At 46.5% G+C, this 17772-nt stretch overlaps 1 protein-coding gene across 3 annotated transcripts in view; it reads right to left on the bottom strand.

Moving 5' to 3' along the window:
- Window positions 1–17772, bottom strand: part of LOC140735850 (semaphorin-4B-like) — a 104777-nt gene that overhangs the window by 9120 nt on the left and 77885 nt on the right. For all 3 annotated transcript variants that reach the window (XM_073061377.1, XM_073061376.1, XM_073061378.1), the window contains 6 exons: window positions 14158–14274; window positions 9008–9141; window positions 7326–7495; window positions 6598–6748; window positions 1670–1859; window positions 1448–1563 (listed from right to left, as the gene is read on the bottom strand). In XM_073061377.1, the coding sequence (XP_072917478.1) occupies window positions 1448–1563; window positions 1670–1859; window positions 6598–6748; window positions 7326–7495; window positions 9008–9141; window positions 14158–14274 (878 nt within the window). The remainder of the gene's footprint in view (window positions 1–1447; window positions 1564–1669; window positions 1860–6597; window positions 6749–7325; window positions 7496–9007; window positions 9142–14157; window positions 14275–17772) is intronic.

Below are 17772 nucleotides of genomic sequence, written 5' to 3'. Positions count from 1 at the left end.
CCCTTGTGTCTACTTTCCACGTCTAACCAGGTCAGCAGCTGCTGTATCAGTCAAAGCAGGCCTCAATGGCAGGCTATTCGTCCATCACACTTATATTGCTACCATTGCTGAGGTCTCTGCTTCAGTGACCAATTAACCAATTAACCCACAGACCGGTATATCTTTAGAATGTGGGAAGAAACCGGAACACCCGGAGGAAACCCATGTAGTCACGGGGAGAACATACAAACTCCTTATAGGCAGAGGCAGGAATTGAACCCAGGTCACTGGTATTGTAAAGCTTTGTGCTAACCACTACACTATCATGCTGCTAAAGTCAGATGTATCAGTGTCACACTGGATTAAAGGGAATTACAGAGGGATGAGAGAGGAACTGACTGAAACTGATTGGAAAAGAATGCTGGCAGGGATGACAACACAACAGCAGAGGCGGAATTTCTGGGAGCAATTCGGAAAGTGCAGGATATATACATCCCAAAGAGGAAGAAGTATTCTAGAGGCAAGATGGCACAACCATGGCTAACAAAATAAGTCAAACCTAACATAAAAGTCAAAGAGAGGATGTGTAATAGAACAAAAATTAGTGGGAAGTTAGAGGATTGGGCAACTTTCAAATACTAACAGAAGAGAACTAAAAAAGCAATTAAGAAAATAGAGATGGAATGCAAAAGTAAGCTAACCAACAATATCAAAGAGGATGCCGAAAGCTTCTTCAGTTACATAAAGTGTAAAAGAGAAACTGTAAAACTGGAAAACAATGCTAGTGAGGTAGTAACGGGGGACAAGGAACTGAACATGTATTTTCATCACTCTTCACTATGGAAGAAACTAGCAGTCTGATGGAAGTTCCACTTGTCAGGGGTTTATGAACTGTGTGAAGTTACCATTACTAAAGAGACAGGGGAGTGAGAGGTCTGAAGGTAGATAAGTCACCTGGATCAGATGGTGTACACCCCAGGGTTCTGAAAGAGGTGGTGAAGAGATTGCAGAGGCACTAGTAATAATCTTCCAAGAATCACTAGTGGATTTTTCCTATAGTAGGGGAGTCTAAGACCAGAGGACAGAACCTCAGAATAGAAGGGTGTCTTTTCAGTACAGAGATGAGGAGGAATTTCTTTAGCCAGAGAATGGTTTATCTGTGGAACTTGTTGCCACAGGTGGCTGTGGAGGCCAATTCATTGGGTATATTTAAGGCAGAGGCTGATTGATTCATGTTCAGTCAGGCATTAAGGAATGCAGGGAAAAGGCAGGAGCTGAGGGAAAATATGATGAAATGGCAGAGCAGACTTAATGGGCCAAATGACCTAATTCTGCTTCTATATCTTATGATCTTATGGATATGAGGTGAAGGGGTAGGGGTGTTGCTCTCCGAACCACCCTCCCGCTGGCCCCTACAGCTGCTACATTGCTTAGAGGCCAGTCGGGCCGAACAAGGAGAGTGTCTTACCTTAGCTGGAGACAGGACAAGGCTGCGCACCACTCCTGGTGCTGGGGACAGCTGAATCTCCTCAATGATGTAAGAGACATTGTTCACGGTCACAGCCTTGTGCAAGAAGCCATGGTCTGGTGGAGAAAGGGAACATAGTTATGTCCAGTCCATTCTCAATCTAAGCTGGTTTCCCACAGCCCTGCCACTCGTTGTGCAGCCCCTCACAGGATCTCGCCTCACCTGTAACCAGGAACATCACTCTGTGCATCACAGCTCTGATGGATCTCACGCTGTCCACTGTGATTTTCACATACTGCTCCTGTACCCTGGTCAGCTGCGGCTGGCGTCCAAGGGGATGAACTACCCCATCCATCAGGAAGACGTCCTTCAGCAGGTTGAGGGTGGAATCTGACGAGCTTGCCGTGTTACACTGCAGCACCCCAGCACACACAGGAACAAGGCAAGGAGGAAAGTCGTAATTAGTGTCAGTCCACACCAACTCGTGCAGAATTCCTTGCCCCATATATCCAGCTTGTAAAATCAATGTATTTTGATGTATGATGGGACAGTGCGGAGGGAGCTTCACTCTGTATCTGCTCCCAGGGGTGTGTGATGGGCAGTGTAGAGGGAGCTTCAATCTGTGTCTGACCGTGAGTGTGTGATGAGACAATATGTAAGGTACTTCAATTGTGTCTGACCTTGGGAGTGCATGATGGGATGGTGTGCAGGGAGCTTCATTCTGTGTTTGACCCTGGCAGTGTGTGATGGAATGGTGTAGAGGGAGCTTCTCTTTATGTCTAACTCCTGTCTGGGAAGGTGATGGGACAGGTGGAAGGAGTTTATATTGTCTAATTCAGCTGGAAAACCAACTGCATCAGGACTGTCATCACAGCTATCATATACCTTAGCTGGAGCCACAGGTGTTGCCTGTAACCTGCTAGAATTAAACGTGTGCTCTCTGCCTCCATCACACCTGGGCACTAACTCCAAACCTGAGTAACCCCTGCAGCTCTTACTGGAACTACATACAGCAGGAGTAGGACCCCATCTAGAGCAATGTGGACACTGTGGCCCCTCCACTTAAGAAAGACCACTATCTCACTCGTGTTTTGAGGTCCTCTCAGATGTTCTTGGGTAAGGAGGGGTTGGCTAACAGGGAAAGATCCCAAAATCTATCAGTAGAAGGGCTAGAATCCCACCATCCATTGGCGCACCATCTATCATGGTGACCTCTCCCAGCCCTGCATCAGTGTTCTCATACTATCTGCATGCACTGCATTTCCTCTGATACTGTAACACTATATTTTGCTTTCATTTAAAGAGAGCAAAGTAGCACAGAGACAGGCTCTTTTGCCCAACCAGTCCATACTGATCATGGAACTTATCCAGTTAGCCCCAATTACCTGTGTTCAGCCCATACCCCTCTAAGCCCCACTGCTCCATGTTCCCATCCAAGTCGTTCTTAAATGATACTATTGTACCTGCCTCAACCACTTCCTCTGGCAGCTTGTTCCATGCACTCACCACCCCCTGCATAAAAAACTGCCCCCCAGATCCTTTTTAAGTCTTGCCCTCTCACCCTAAATCTAAGCCTTCTAGTTTTGGACCTCCTACTCTGGGGCAAAGGTCACCATCTACCTTATCTACACCTCTCATAATTGTAAACATTTCTATGAGGTTGTCCCTCATTCTCTTACAAGGAAGGTAAATGCAATGTTAGCATTAATTTTGGACTAGAATAAAAAAGGAAGAATGTAATGCCGAGGTTTTAAAAGGCATTCCTCGGGGCGCACTTGGTGTATTGTGAGCAATTTTGGGCTTCTTATGTAAGAAAAGATGTGCTGGCATTAGAGAGGGTCCTGAGGAAGTTCAGGAGAATTATCCCAGGGATGAAAGGGTTGATGTATGAAGACCATTTATTGGCTCTGGCCCTGTACTCACTGGAGTTTAGAAGAATGAGGGGGATTGTAATTGAACCCTATCAAATATTTTAAGACCCAGTTATTGTGGATGTTTCCTATAGGAGTTGTTTAAGACCAGAGGGCATAGACTCAGAATAGACGGATGTCCATTTAGAACAGAGATGAGGAGAAATTTCTTTAGCCAGAGGATGGTGAATCTGTGAAATTCATTGACACAAGTGGCTGTGGATGCTAAGTCATTGGGTATCTTTAAAGCAGAGGTTGATAGTTCTTGATTAGTCAGGGAGTTTAAGGTATGGGGAGAGGGCATGAAAATGGGATTCAGAGGAATAATATAATATTCAGAGCCATGTTGGAATAGTGGAGCGGGCTCGATGGGACAAATGGCCTAATTCTAATTCTGCTCCTATGTCTTATAGTGTTACATCGCAAGGAATGAAGACCTAGCCTGGCCAACATCTCTTCATAACTCAGGCCCTCTTTTGCCTGACCTCTCAGAGGACCACAAACGTGTTTGGGAACTTGAGTGCCTCAATGACCTGGAGTTATGTTGGTTGGAGTCACAGCCTTGTGCTTTGGCTCTTGGTAGGGTCACCCATGCCAAACAGGTCAAAGGGTAGAGGCTGGACTAAGAGCAGTCCACTGGTCCTCCAGGTTCAGGGGTTCAACTCAGGGCTGACAACTCTGACCGGTCAAAGAAAAATTGCTAAAGAAACAGCAATGAAAAATCCTTTTATACAGATAGGACCTTCATTGCTGCCCTAAATGCCAGCAGCGTAATGGGCAGTAATTAAGAAGGATATGCCATTGTGTAAATTCTGTTGTTGACTTTCCCTCTTGTGCTACCTCAATGTATTGCAGACCCCAAATGACGCTTATCACCATACCCCAGTGCATGTAACAATGATAAACCAATTACCAATGGACTTCAGAAATACTCATTTACAGGAATTGATAAACACAAGCTGGGCTACAGAGCAAGAATCCGCTCAGTAAATCTATGTAACTTGATAAAGGGGGGGCAGTGAAAGTCCCAAGTTTGAATATGTAGTGGCCAGCAAGGAATACCATCAAAGCTTGCAGCAGGATCTTGACCAGATGGAAAAGTGGGCCAAAAACTGGCAAGTGAAATTTAAAGCAGACAAGTGTGAGGTGTTGCATATTTGGAGGACAAATCAAGGTAGGACTTACACATTAAACAGTAGGGTAATGTGGAGTGTGGTAGGACAAAGGGATTTTGGAAAATAGATCCATAATTCCATAGAACCATAGAACATTACAGCACAGAAACAGGCCTTTTGGCCCTTCTTGGCTGTGAGCACCGGAAGCAATAGATGACTCCAGCAGACTAGCAGGTGAAGTGCTAACTCACCTGGAAGGACTGTCTGGGGCCCAGTTGCCACCCACTTCAACTCTGCCTCTCATTCCCATCTAGATATGTCACCGGTGCTCCCGGTGCGGCCTCCTATACATCGGTGAGATCCGAGACAGATTGGGGGACCGCTTCGTCGAGCACCTCTGCTCCGTCCGCCACAACAGACAGGATCTCCCGGTTGCCACCCACTTCAACTCTGCCTCTCATTCCCATCTAGATATGTCCATACATGGCCTCCTCTACTGCCATGATGAGGCCAAACTCAGGTTGGAGGAGCAACACCTCATCCACCGTCTGGGTAGCCTCCAGCCTGGTGGTATGAACATTGAATTCTCCAATTTTTGGTAATTCTCTCCCCCTCCCCCTTCCCCTATCCCAGGTCCCTCTCTGCCTCTCTCCCCTTTCAACTTGCTGCTTCTTTATCTCTACAGTTCTTTCATGCTTATCCTCTCCCCCTCCCCCTTTATCTTTCCTCTGATTGGTTTTCCACCTGGCGCCTCTAGGCCCTACCCCCTCCCCCATCTCTATTACTGGGCTTCGGCCCTCTTATCTCCCCCATTCTTGATGAAGGGTCTCGGCCTGAAACATTGGCTACTCTTTTCTCATGGATGCTGCCTGGCCTGCTGAGTTCTTCCAGCGTTGTGTACGTATTCTTTGATCCACAGCATCTGCAGTTGTATTTTTGTGTTTTAACATCCTTGTAAACCTTCTCTGCAATTTTTCAACCTTATTAATATCCTTCCTGTAATTCGGTGACCAAAACTGCACACAATACTCCAAATTTGGCTTCACCAATGCCTTATACAACCTCACCATAACACTCCAACTCTTACACTCAATACTTTGATTTACAAAGGCCAATGTACCAAAAGCTCTCTTTACTACCCTATCTACCTGTGACGCCACTTTTAGGGAATTTTGTATCTGTATTCCCAGATCCCTTTGTTCTACTACACTCCTCAGTGTCCTATCATTTACCTTGTATGTTCTACCTTGGTTTTTCCTTCCAAAGTGCAATACCTCACACTTGTCTGTATTAAACACCATCTGCCATTTTTCAGCCCATTTTTCCAGCTGGTCCAAATCCCTCTGCAAGCTTTGAAATCCTTCCTCATTGTCCATTACACCTCCAATCTTTGTATCATCAGCGAATTTGCTGATCCAATTTACCACATTATTATCCAATTCCTTGAAAATTGCAACACAGGTAGACTGGGCCATAAAGAGAACTCATGTCCCATTGGCCTTCCTAAATCAAAGTTTGAGTACAGGAATTGGGATGTTATATTGAAGTCGTACAAGAGTTTAGTAAGGTCTAATTTTGAGTATTGTGTCCTGTTCTGATCACATCTGTACCTACAGGAAAGGTATCAATAATCTTGAAAGAGTGCAGAGAAAATTTACAAGGATGTTGCCAGACCTAAGGACCTGAATTATAGGAAAAGGTTGATTGGATTCCCTGGAGAGTGGAAGGATGAGGGGAGATTTGATAGAGGTATACAAACATCTGAAGGCTAGAGATAGGGTAAATGCAAGCAGGCTTTTTCTACTGAGGTTGGGTGAGAGTAGAACTAGAGGTCATAGATTAAGGGTATTAAAGGGGAAACTGAGGGGGAACTTCATCTCTCAGACAGAAGTGCGAAAATGGAACGAGCTGCCAGTGGAAGTGTTAGGTATGTGTTCGATTGTAACATTTAAGGGAAATTTGGATAAGTACATGATGGGCTGAACTGCTTCTTTCTGTGCTGTAGTGCTGTATAACTCTCTAGTCAGGCAATGTGAAGAGGAGAGCGAGGGTGAAGCATGATCATTGACCAAGGCGGTGGTGGAGGGGGTGGGATGGGAGAGCAGTGGATTGCGAGGTAACTCACCGCGCCTGGCCTGGGCTCCAGCACCTCCTCCCTGTATGTTGACCAGATCTGCTGTTCCCTGTTTAGGATCTTGTACTTTCCATTGAAGACGGCTTGAATATCTGCTAAATCAAAGGCACATATGGCAGAACTTTTGGACCCACCATAGAACCTGCAAGACAGAAAGAGTAGCATGGAGTGAAGACTGCTGCCTGGAGGCTGTATTAGCACCGTGCTGCAATGTCAGGTCATAGTTGTTTTTTAGGGATGATCTTGGAGATACAGCGGATCGTTAAGGATCAGGTTAGAATATAGGGATGTGGATACGGAGGAGTTAAACAATAAGACCATAAGAGATAGGAGCAGAATTTCACCATTCAACCCATCAAGTTTGTTCCTCCAATCTATCATGGCTGATTTATTATCCTTCCCAACACCACTTTCCTGTCTTTTGCCCATAATTTCTGACACCCAAACTAATCAAGAACCTAATAAACTTTGCTTTAAATAAACCCAATAACCTGGCCATCACAGCTGTCTGTGATAACGATTACACAGACTCATCACTCTCCTGCTAAAGAAATTTCTCACATGTGCTTTTACACACACACACACACACACACACACACACACACACACACACACACACACACACACACACACACACACACACACACACACACACACACACACACACACACACACACACACCAAGAAAGAGCGGGGTGCTGATCAGATTCCTGACATACCACTGTGAGCTGAAGACACCGTAGATCACTGTCCCCTCCTTGCTCTTGGACACAAACACATCCTGGAGGATGTTGAGTGGGAACTGGTCCTCAGGGAGGTAACACAGTAACTGGGCTTTGAGGAAAGTGGTCCATCGTTTCTGCAACACCCTCTCTCCTCCAACATCACTCTGCATAGACAAGGCCAACGAAAGACACATTAGAATGCTGATGGAAGCTATTTGGCCCATCAAATCACTGGCAAGTTGCAGAGCATTCCTCTGTTTATTTTGCCTGCAACCCTGCATCAGTTATGGTGACCCTCAAACCATTACACCCCCACTGGCTCACCAACATTCCAGAACACAGAATACAGTGACAAGGCACTGGGGTTATGATCTGAGACAAATTAATCCCTTCTGCCTGCACATAAACCCTATCCCTCCATTCCCTACATATTCATATGTCTGTCTAACAGCCTCTTAAATGCTTCTGTCTTATCTGCTTGCATCACCAACCTTGGAACCCCGAATCTGTTAAAATAAACTTCCCCGATAAAAGATTAGCTTTATTTGTCGCATGTACATCGGAACATCCAGCGAAAGGCATTGTTAATGTCAACAACCAACACAGTTCGAAAATTTACTGGGGGTAGCCACGCTTCCAGCGCCAACATATCATGCCCACAAATTACTAACCCTAACCCGTACGTCTTTGGAATGTGGGAGGAAACCCGAGCACCCGGAGGAAACTCACGCAGTCATGGGGAGAATAAACAAATTCCTTAGAGACGGCAGCGGGAATTGAATTCTGATTTTCAAGCTGGTGCTACTTAAGCATTGCACTAATTGTTCTGCTACCATTACATACCTGCACATCTCCTTTAAGCTTCACCCTTCTCTCCTTTAGTGTTTGCTGGGAAATTTTATTGGTAAAATCCCCTACACAGTGGTTTTCCCAGGGTTAGGACATTAAAACTACAGGACATTCATTTAAGGTGAGAGGCAATAAAAATTAAAGGAAAAAATAGGGCAACTTTTTGCACAGTGGTGGGAATGTGGAATGAGCCGCCAGGGTAAGTGGTAGAGATGGGTTCAAATACAACATGTGATGGATATTTGGTTACGTACATGGATAGGAATGCAGGTAAATGAGACTAGATCAGATAGGCATTTCAGTGGGAATGGATAAACTGGGCTGAAGGGCCTTTTTCTGTGCTGTATAAAACAATCTGCTGACCCTTCGGTCTATTGAATTGGTTCTGACCATTGATTACCCATTTATATAAATATTATAGCAATCACATGTTATTCCCCTCAGATTCCGCCCCTCACCTACCCACTTGGGACTGATACACCCAACATCATTGGAATGTGGAACAAAACTGGAGCACCCAGAGGAAAAGCCATGAGGTCACAGGGAGGAGGTGCAGACTGTGCACACTCAGGACCGACCCCAGTGTCTGGGGCTGTGCGGCAACGGTTCAACTGTGTGTGTGAGTGCCCCAGATCCACAGAAGGATTTCTGACTGTTTGAGATGGAGAAGGAAGGCACTACCCAGTGTGGCCCTGTCAGCTGACCCCTGAGCAAAGGCAACAGATGGGTCTCTCAGCAGTCCAGGGACACTCCCTCACTCCACAGGTTGACGCGCATGTGTTCCCGTCAAGGTCTGCCTCGGACACATGGGATAGGGCTCTCCTCACCTTGCAGACCCGAGCTACCATTGTCACATTCATCCGTTGTAACAGGTCTGAGCGAGTCCGCGATTCTGTGAAGAAGAAGTAGATCTTGTCGCCCTCTGCCTCTGGGATGAAGGTGGAGCCCACAAATGAAGGTTCTGTGGAGAGATGGTGAGAGGTGGGTGGCAGTGGCAGAGGGGGAGAATCCCCTACCTCCCATGCCTTTAATAGGACCATTCTAGGGCTGTCAGAGGGCTAAGAGCAGAAGGGAGAGGCTGCCTCTGAGTCTGGAACTGGTTAGACAGATCCTACTGTCAGGTCCAGTGATGCAGACTGGAGTGGTGGAATGCATGAGAGCAGAAATTCTTTGCCAATTCCAATATGTACATGGGTCAGTAGTGGAAAGGGTGAGCAGTTTCAAGTTCCTGGGTGTCAACATCCCAGAGTTTTAATGACATATCAAATTGGCACAAATGTTAAGAAAGTAGAGGAACTGTTGTGCCTTCTTTTGATGGCACTTCTGTGCTGGACCCAGGACAGATCCTCAGATATGAGGAATTTAAATAAAGAGCATTTGAAGTTTTTCAAAATCATTTATGTGTGCGATTACAGCAGGAAGGGCACTGTGAAGTGGAAGGTCGAACTGAGCTGGAGTGAATGAGTTTCCCGAACATTTCCTGCAAGGCCCCAGAAGATGTTCAGGAAACTCATTCACTGCAGCTCAGTTTGACCTTCCACTTCACAGTGCCCTTCCTGCTGTTATCACACACATAAACGTTCAGTACAGGGGTCACTGAGCTATGACGATTTCTCAGCTGTCTGACGATCATTTCGGAAGTTTATTAAAAGTTTCAGAGAATTATGTTATGTTAACAGTGCAGACGGAAACATCTGCAGTGCGACTTTCCTCTTCAGTAGAACTATTCGGATTGGACAATGCAGATTTACATGGGCCAGTTGTACCTTCAGCAGTGACTCTGTGGCAGTATGGAGCTCCTTCACCAGTTCCACTCCAATACTCTGGTGCTCCCTTGCTACAATACTCTTTCAGTACTGCCCCCTACCATAGTCTGACTCTCCCCCAGTACTGCCCACTGCTACAGTGTGACTCTCCTTTACTACTGCTCCCTCCCTCAGTACTTTATTCAAATACAAAAGATGTACAAAGTTTAGGGGTTACAACACAGTTAGTGTATTCAAATTAAGATAGTTATCACCATCCATAATCCAATTAATTCCCTGGAGGGGGTACATTCCTGGAAAATCCACACTGAAGCATAATGGTTGCATGTTCCCTCTCCAAGGACACCCTGGCACGAATGTAACCCCTTCAGCCTCCCAAGTGATTCAGAGTTCATTCAGATCCAGCTCTACCTCCTTAACGCAGAACGGAGAGGGGAAGGCAGTCGGCTTAGGCAGAGCGGAGGCTTGGAGCTTTGAGCAGTGCTCAGTTGGGGAGATTAGAAGCCTGAGAAGACGTAGTTTACAGGTTCTCTGGTTGAGTAGAAATGGCAGTGACTTGCAGCAGTTTAGAGCATTGTGCAGCACCCAATAAGAGAGATTGGAAACCTGAGAAGATTTAGTTCACTCAGGTTCACTGACTGAGTAGAAAAGGCGGTGACTCGCAGCAGTTTGGAACTAAAAGTAAGGCAGAGATAAGTGAAGTGGCCATTGTCGTAGTGGCCATCATTGGAGTGGCCAGAGTTAGAGAAGGGATTTAGCTTTTCAAGGCATCCTCAAAGTGAGTTTTCAGTGGGAGAACACAAAAAAGTTGTAGGTAGAGTTTACTGTTCTTCCTTCTTTATACTTGCTCAGTTGGAACAGCAGAGATGTCAGGCAGAATAGTGGAATGCTCCTCTTGCAGGATGTAGGAAGGAATGGAGAACTCCAATGCTCCTGACAACTATACCTGCGAGAAATGAATTCAGTTGCAACTTTCGCATTATGGAGTTGGAGATGGAGCTGGATAAACTCCGAATCATTCGAGAGGCTGAGGGGGAGGGGCGATAGATAGGACATTTAGAGAGGTAGTTACACCCAAAATGCACAACACAGGAGACTCAGTGACAATTGGGAAGGGGAAAGGGGTTAATCAGTCAGTGCAGAGTACCCCTGGCCAGCCCCCTCAACAACAGGTATCAGACACAAAATGCTGGAGGAACTCTGCTGGCCAGGCAGCAACTATGTAAAAGAGTAAATAGCCAACATTTTGGGCCAAGACCCTGCATTAGGACTGGAGAAAAAAGATGAGAAGTCAGAGTAAGAAGGAGAGGGGAGGGGAGGAAGAAATATAAGGTAGTAGATGATAGGTAAAACCTGGAGGGAAGAAGGGGTGAAGTAAAGAGCTGGGGAGTCGATTGGTGAAAGAGATAAAGGGCTGGAGAAGAGGGAATCTTACTGAAGATGAGAGAAGGCCAAAGAAGAAAGGGGAAGGAACACTAGAGGGACCTGATGGGCAAGTAAGGAGATAAGGTGAGAGAGGGACATGCTTACCCCACTTCCGGAAACAACTTCATCCTCTCTGTCCCATTCCCACACGTTCATCCCACCTCTGGAAACAGCCTCGTCCACCGTAGGCATGGCACCAGCCTCAGGACCAGTGCTGGGAGAGACCCTGCGTGCCTGGATTGTCAATTGCATCCACAACTTATTCCTGGTGCAAGGCAGAGCTGGAGAGCTGGCCCCCCGCTGGTCGCTACTGCTTTCTACTGTGCCTGCTGCACCCAGTTTGGGCCTCCACACAGTCTGAAAGAAGGGCCCGAACCATCTTGACCTCACACGTCTCTGCACCCTAATCACCTTGGTTACCCACACCTGGGGTAACACATGATGGAGTCATGACCCACTTATCAAGACCCTGGCACTCTGCTCCTTCAGGGAGGATAGTGACCCAGTGGTACTCCGGATCCTGCTAGACCTCCAGATAGGAACTTTGCTTCTACGGAGGCTACAATCTGAGAGACTGCTTTCACAAGTGACCCCAGCCACAAGTAATCCTGTCAACCAACGTCAAGCAGACACAGGCTCTAAGTGCTCCACTCCACCCGAGGGCCAATCAGACCCCTTAAATAACCCCTATTTGGCAGGGGTACCCATCAAACCAGGGGCTACAAGCTCAGGGGACACAGCCCCAGCAGAGAGGAAGTCTCTTTCCACAGACAGCCCCTGAGTGAAGGGACCATACCTCGATCATGCAGTGGGGGGGGGGGGGGGGCGGTAAATCTTCCCTTTAGATGGTTCCCTATCTTCAGATTCAGAGGACAAGCATCTCCTCCTTTTCATTCCTCTGAGGTGGGGAGGTCTGGTGGCCTTCATTTCAGAGGCACTCTCAGTTCTCAGCACCACTCCTTCCCTCACAGCTTCTCCAGGCCCTTGCAGAGCCACAGAGATTTCCATGTCCTCCAGGATGGAACTAAGGGAAGGCCCTGGTTCCTCCTCCTGTGGTAGCGAGGCCAGGAAATGTTTCTACTTCCTTTTAGCCTTCTAGCCCTGTCCCTCAACCCACCCCTCCTTGCCAACTGTGCTGCACTCGCCCCTGCCACCTTGTGCCATGGACAGTAGGGACAACAGGGGAAAAGGAGAACAAGGAGAGGGGCAATGGGGGGGGGGGTGCGCAGTGAGAATGTGGAGAGGCCCTGTAGAGTTCTCCTGTGCTACCATGGTAGAGTTAGCAGCCCGGTGTTTAGGGCATTGCGGCTGGCCCATAGCCCAGCAGATCTGATAATGCTCCCTTTCGTGTCACACATGAAAATACCCCTCAGCATCTCCCGGCCATTCCAGCTGCATGAATATCTCAGGATGGACAGTAACACATGCCCAGAATAACCTCTGTCTGGCTTAAGTGGTATACAGGTGACCGGTGACCTCACCTCCCCCAAAAATGCAAATGAGGATGGAGGTGAAGATGCATGTTATAGAGAGTTACCTTCTGTACGGGGCTTTACCAGCACAAAGACCCCTTCCACATATTTAGGACCAGGGATACTTCTCTAGTGGACCTTAGGCAGAAAAGGGACTTTTGGTACATCTTACTAATCTCAATAACAACCTTATCCTCACCCACAGATGCAGCCATGAGAACTAACTTCTCAGCACTCAGAGATGCAGCAATATCACACTGTACTGCGTTGTTCAGAGTTATCAGTCTGAAAGATGGTGGCTCCACAGGAGCTCTTTTACCAGAAGCTACGGCTCCTGTGTAGGAGCTTGGTCTCGCCATTTTGGAGTTGCAGCCCACCATGTTAAAGCCCCACACAGTCAGAAATCAAACACTGCATAATTAACTCAGTCACAACACTTAGCAGTCTTTTGAAGAATGGTTCTGACAGGAGAGAAAGGAAAGTAGTCTTCTCCAGACAAGCAGTGAAGTCTGTGCAATGAAATTCTAGCGCTGATCCTCCTGGTGCACAGCCAAGGTGCTCCAATGTTTCTCTGTCGAGTGAAAGTCAAGGATTCACAACAAAACTCTTCACTCAGTTGTCCTGGGCCAAGTACTCCAGCTGAGAGAGGGTTTACCAACGTTAGGAATCTGAGAAATATGTCCCAGTTCCAGTAAAAGTGGCAGACACAAAACTTGGCAAGTCCCCAGCCACTGTTGCTGCCACGGCCTGAGCAGACACTCAACAAAACTCAGAAAACTAGACAGTTTCCGAGAAACAAAACTGCTGCAGGCCTCTTTCAAAGATGAGACACTTCTCTCCTACACCTTCCTTTGTTGTCACCATTCTTCAAGGTTTACTCCCAAACTAAATTGACTTTTTCTGAGAGCTCACACACATTACTATCCATTCCACAGTGTGACCCTCCCTCAGTAGTGCCCAGACACAGGGACCCTCCCTCAGGACTGTCCCCACAGTGTGACCCTCCCTCAGTACTGCCCATCCCATAGTGTGACCCTCCCTCAGTAGTGCCCAGACACAGTGATCCTCCCTCAGGACTATCCCCACAGTGTGATCCTCCCTCAGTACAAACCCACACACAGTGACCCTCCCTCAGGACTGCCCCGTGCAGTGTGACCCACCCCCCAGTCGTGCCCATCCCACAGTGTGACCCTCCTTTGGCACAGACCATGCCCTGAGCTGGAGTGTGACATGTTCTGAGCTTCCGAGGATCGTGCTGAGCACGTCACCCACTGGTTCACAATGCTGGTCGCTACTCAGATGTTGGTCAACTACCTTGTAGCCAGTTGCAGGATGGTTCCGTTTTCAGGGGAACTTGGTGACCGAGGCTGCGGGAGATGTGGTGCTGCGTCCCTTGGAAGTTGTTAGTTGTTCCGGAGTATAACGCTCCATCTGGACCAGAAAACAGGATATCTATTTACTAATGGTCCTGCATCATACCAACATTGCAAAATGACAAAACCTCAGGGGGGTTGGGGGGGGGGGGGGGAACGGTAATTGCACAGGAAAGGTACAGCCTGTCCACACACAACAGAATCTCCCATAAACATGGGACGTCTAATGAAGAGCAGTTACCCAAGCATCCAATAACTAACCAACAGTTCCCAAATTGGCTATTTGCTGCACTAGTAACTGAGGGCCTCAATTTCTGGTCTTCCATCTCTCAGGTCAGCACCTTTAACCCGTGCTCCCCTATTCCCCAATCCTGGAGAAACATTGTGCTGTTTCCCTACCCATGCTGTCCCTGCCCTTGGAGTGTGTAATGGGGATAGTGAAGGGAACCTTAGAGGGAGCCTGACCTGTGAGGGAATGTGTGATGAGACAACACAAAGGGAGCTTTGCTCTTTATTTTAACCTGTCTCTTTCCTAGAATATGCCCTGGGCCCTACCGAGACTTGATGAGGGGCTCAGGTCTTCCAGAAAGGGCAATCATTGCCACAAGAGGTGGCAGCAGCACAGTCTTACAGAAGCCAGCTGTAAGCTGGGGGTTCAATTCTCGCGGCTGCCTATAAGGAGTTTATATGTGTCCACCCCATTGGTTTTCTCCAGGTGCTCTGGTTTCCTCCCATATTCCAAAGATATACAGTTCGGGTTAGTGAGTTGTGGGCATGCTATGTTGGTACTGGAAGTGTGATCTTTGGCTGATTTGACGTGAGCGACACATTTCATAGTATGTTTTGATGTACATGTGAAAAATAAAACTAATCTTTACTCTTTGTCACATTACACACACCCAGCACAGTTAACACCATCCTATCACACACATAAACAATTTGCATGGAAATGTACAAGGAATGGTGTTTGCAGATGATATGAAAATAAGCAGGGACAATAACAAACATTTCAAAGACACTTGAACAGGTATGTGGATGGTAAAGGTGTGGGTCAAGCACAGGTAAATAGGACAATCTTGGATACTCAGTGTGGATGAGTAGGGCTCTCTTCTTATTAGTGCCATCAGAGAGTGATATTGAACACAATTCTGATTTAAGATAGGAAAGGTTTTAAAATTTAAAGGTCAAAGATCAAAGTATGTATATAGTATAATCTTGAGATTTGTCTTCTTGCAGACAGCCTCAAAACAAACAAACGCCATATAATCTGTTTAAAGAAAACCCTCACACCACAAGAAGCAGAATCAGGTTTGTTATCACTGGCATGTGTCATGAAATTTGTTAACTTAGCAGCAGCAGTTCAATGCAATACATATTATAGAAGAAAAATAATAATAATAAAATAAATAAGTAAATCAATTACAGTATACATATATTGAATAGATTAAAAATCATGCAAAAAATAAAAATAATATATACTAAAAAAGAGAGGTTCAATGTCCACTTAGGAATCGGATGGCAGAGGGGAAGAAGCTGTTCCTGAATCACTGAGTGTATGCCTTTAGGCTTCTGTACCTCCTATCTGATAGAAAAAGGCATGCCCTAGGTGCTGGAGGTCCTTAATAATGGAAGTTCCCTTTCTGAGACACCGTTCCTTGAAGATATCCTGTGTACTTTGTAGGCTAGTACCTGACTAAAATTATAACCCTCTGCAGCTTCTTTTGGTCCTTTGTAGTAGCTCCCCCCCACCCCCATACCAGACGGTGATGTAGCCTGTTAGAATGCTCTCCATGGTACATCAATAGAGGTTTTTGAGTGTATTTGTTGACATGCCAAATCTTTTCATCTCCAAATGAAGTCTAATCGCTGGCTTGCCTTCTTTATAACTGCATTGATATGTTGGGACCAGGTTAGGTCCTCAGAGATCTTGACACTCAGGAACTTGGAACTGCTCACTCTCTCCATTTCTGATCCGTCTATGAGGATTGGTATGTGTTCCATCGTCTTACCCTTCTTGAAGTCTGCAATCAGCTCTTTCGCCTTATTGATATTGCTGCGACACCACTCCATTGGTTGGCCTATCTCACTCCTGTACACTCTCTCGTCACCATCTGAGATTCTACCAACAATGGTTGTATCATTGGCAAATTTAAAGATGGTATTTGAACTATACTAGCCACACGGTTATGGGTATAGAGAGAGTAGAGCAGTGGGTTAAGCACACACCCCTGAGGTGCACCAGTGTTGAGTGTCAGTGGGGAGGAGATGTTATCACCAATCCGCACAGAATGTGGTCTTCCGTTTTAGGAAGTCGAGGATCCAATTGCACAGGGAGGTACAAAGGCCCAGGTTCTGTAACTTCTCAATCAGGATTATGGAAATGATGGTATTAAATACTGAGCTATATTTGATGAACAGCATCCAGACGTAGGTGTTTGTTGTCCAGGTGGTCTAAAGCCGTGTGAAAAGCCATTGAGATTGCATCTGCCATTGACCTATTGTGGCGATAGGCAAATTGCAATGGATCCAGGTCCTTGCTGAGGCAGGAGTTCAGCCTGGTCATGACCAACCTCTCAAAGTATTTAATCACTGTAGAAAGGAGTGCTACCGGGCGATAGTCATTAAGGCAGCTCACATTATTCTTCTTAGGCACTGGTATAATTGTTGCCTTTTTGAAGCAAGTGGGAACTTTCGCCCATAGCAGTGAGAGATTGAAAATGTCCTTGAATACTCCTGCCAGTTGGTTGGCATAGGTTTTCAGAGCCTTACTCAATTGGGACCTTCTACCTTGCGAGGGTTCACTTCTTTAAAGACAACCTAGCATCAACCTCTGAGACAGAGATAACAGGGTCATCAGGTGCAGCAGGGATCTTTACAGCTGTAGTTATATTCTCACAAGGTCATCAGATATGTGAAAAAGAGAAAAAAATCCACAAAAATCGAAAAGCGAACAAATAACACAGAAAACATTAATCATAAAACCAAAGAATCCCCAAAAGTGAGTCCACAGTCACAAGCTGCCAAGGCAAATAAAGCCAGTCCAGGAGTCAATGGCCACGGCCACAGCCACCGAGTTAGTTAGTTTTCTGCTGTGTCGATGGCTGCAGACCTCAAAGTGTGCAAACAGTAAAGTGCGTTCAGCACTGAGGAGATCAAATCACAGCTGAAAGTGAGTCCACTTTTGAAGGATATCAGCCAAATGCATGCAAATAGAACGAGCTTTAGATGGACACCTAAAGCTCAGGGGGCTTGTTTCCACACTGTATGACTCCATGACTATATCTTTAGACAGTGTGAATCCCACTGTAACACCCTACTGCCTGAGGCACACTAAGAACATGAACCTCTCCTCAACAGGGCATGTTGTAGTTTACCAGCAAAACCTCCTCACTTCCCCAGTATCACTTTCACTGTGAGCCTCCAGTTTTGAGGAACTGTGTGAGGATGCAGAGAGGTGCGTTGGCTACCAGTTTGAAACTCAGACAGCGTGAGGGAGGATCAGACTGAAGGACTGGGCAGACCTCTCCTTACTTATGGTGATACAGGTCAACACCCC

The sequence above is a fragment of the Hemitrygon akajei genome, chromosome 11, assembly GCF_048418815.1.
Source record: "Hemitrygon akajei chromosome 11, sHemAka1.3, whole genome shotgun sequence".
Taxonomy (NCBI): Eukaryota; Metazoa; Chordata; class Chondrichthyes; order Myliobatiformes; family Dasyatidae; genus Hemitrygon; species Hemitrygon akajei.
Note: the sequence above shows the minus strand (reverse complement) of the source record. Positions and strands in the feature narration are given on the sequence as shown.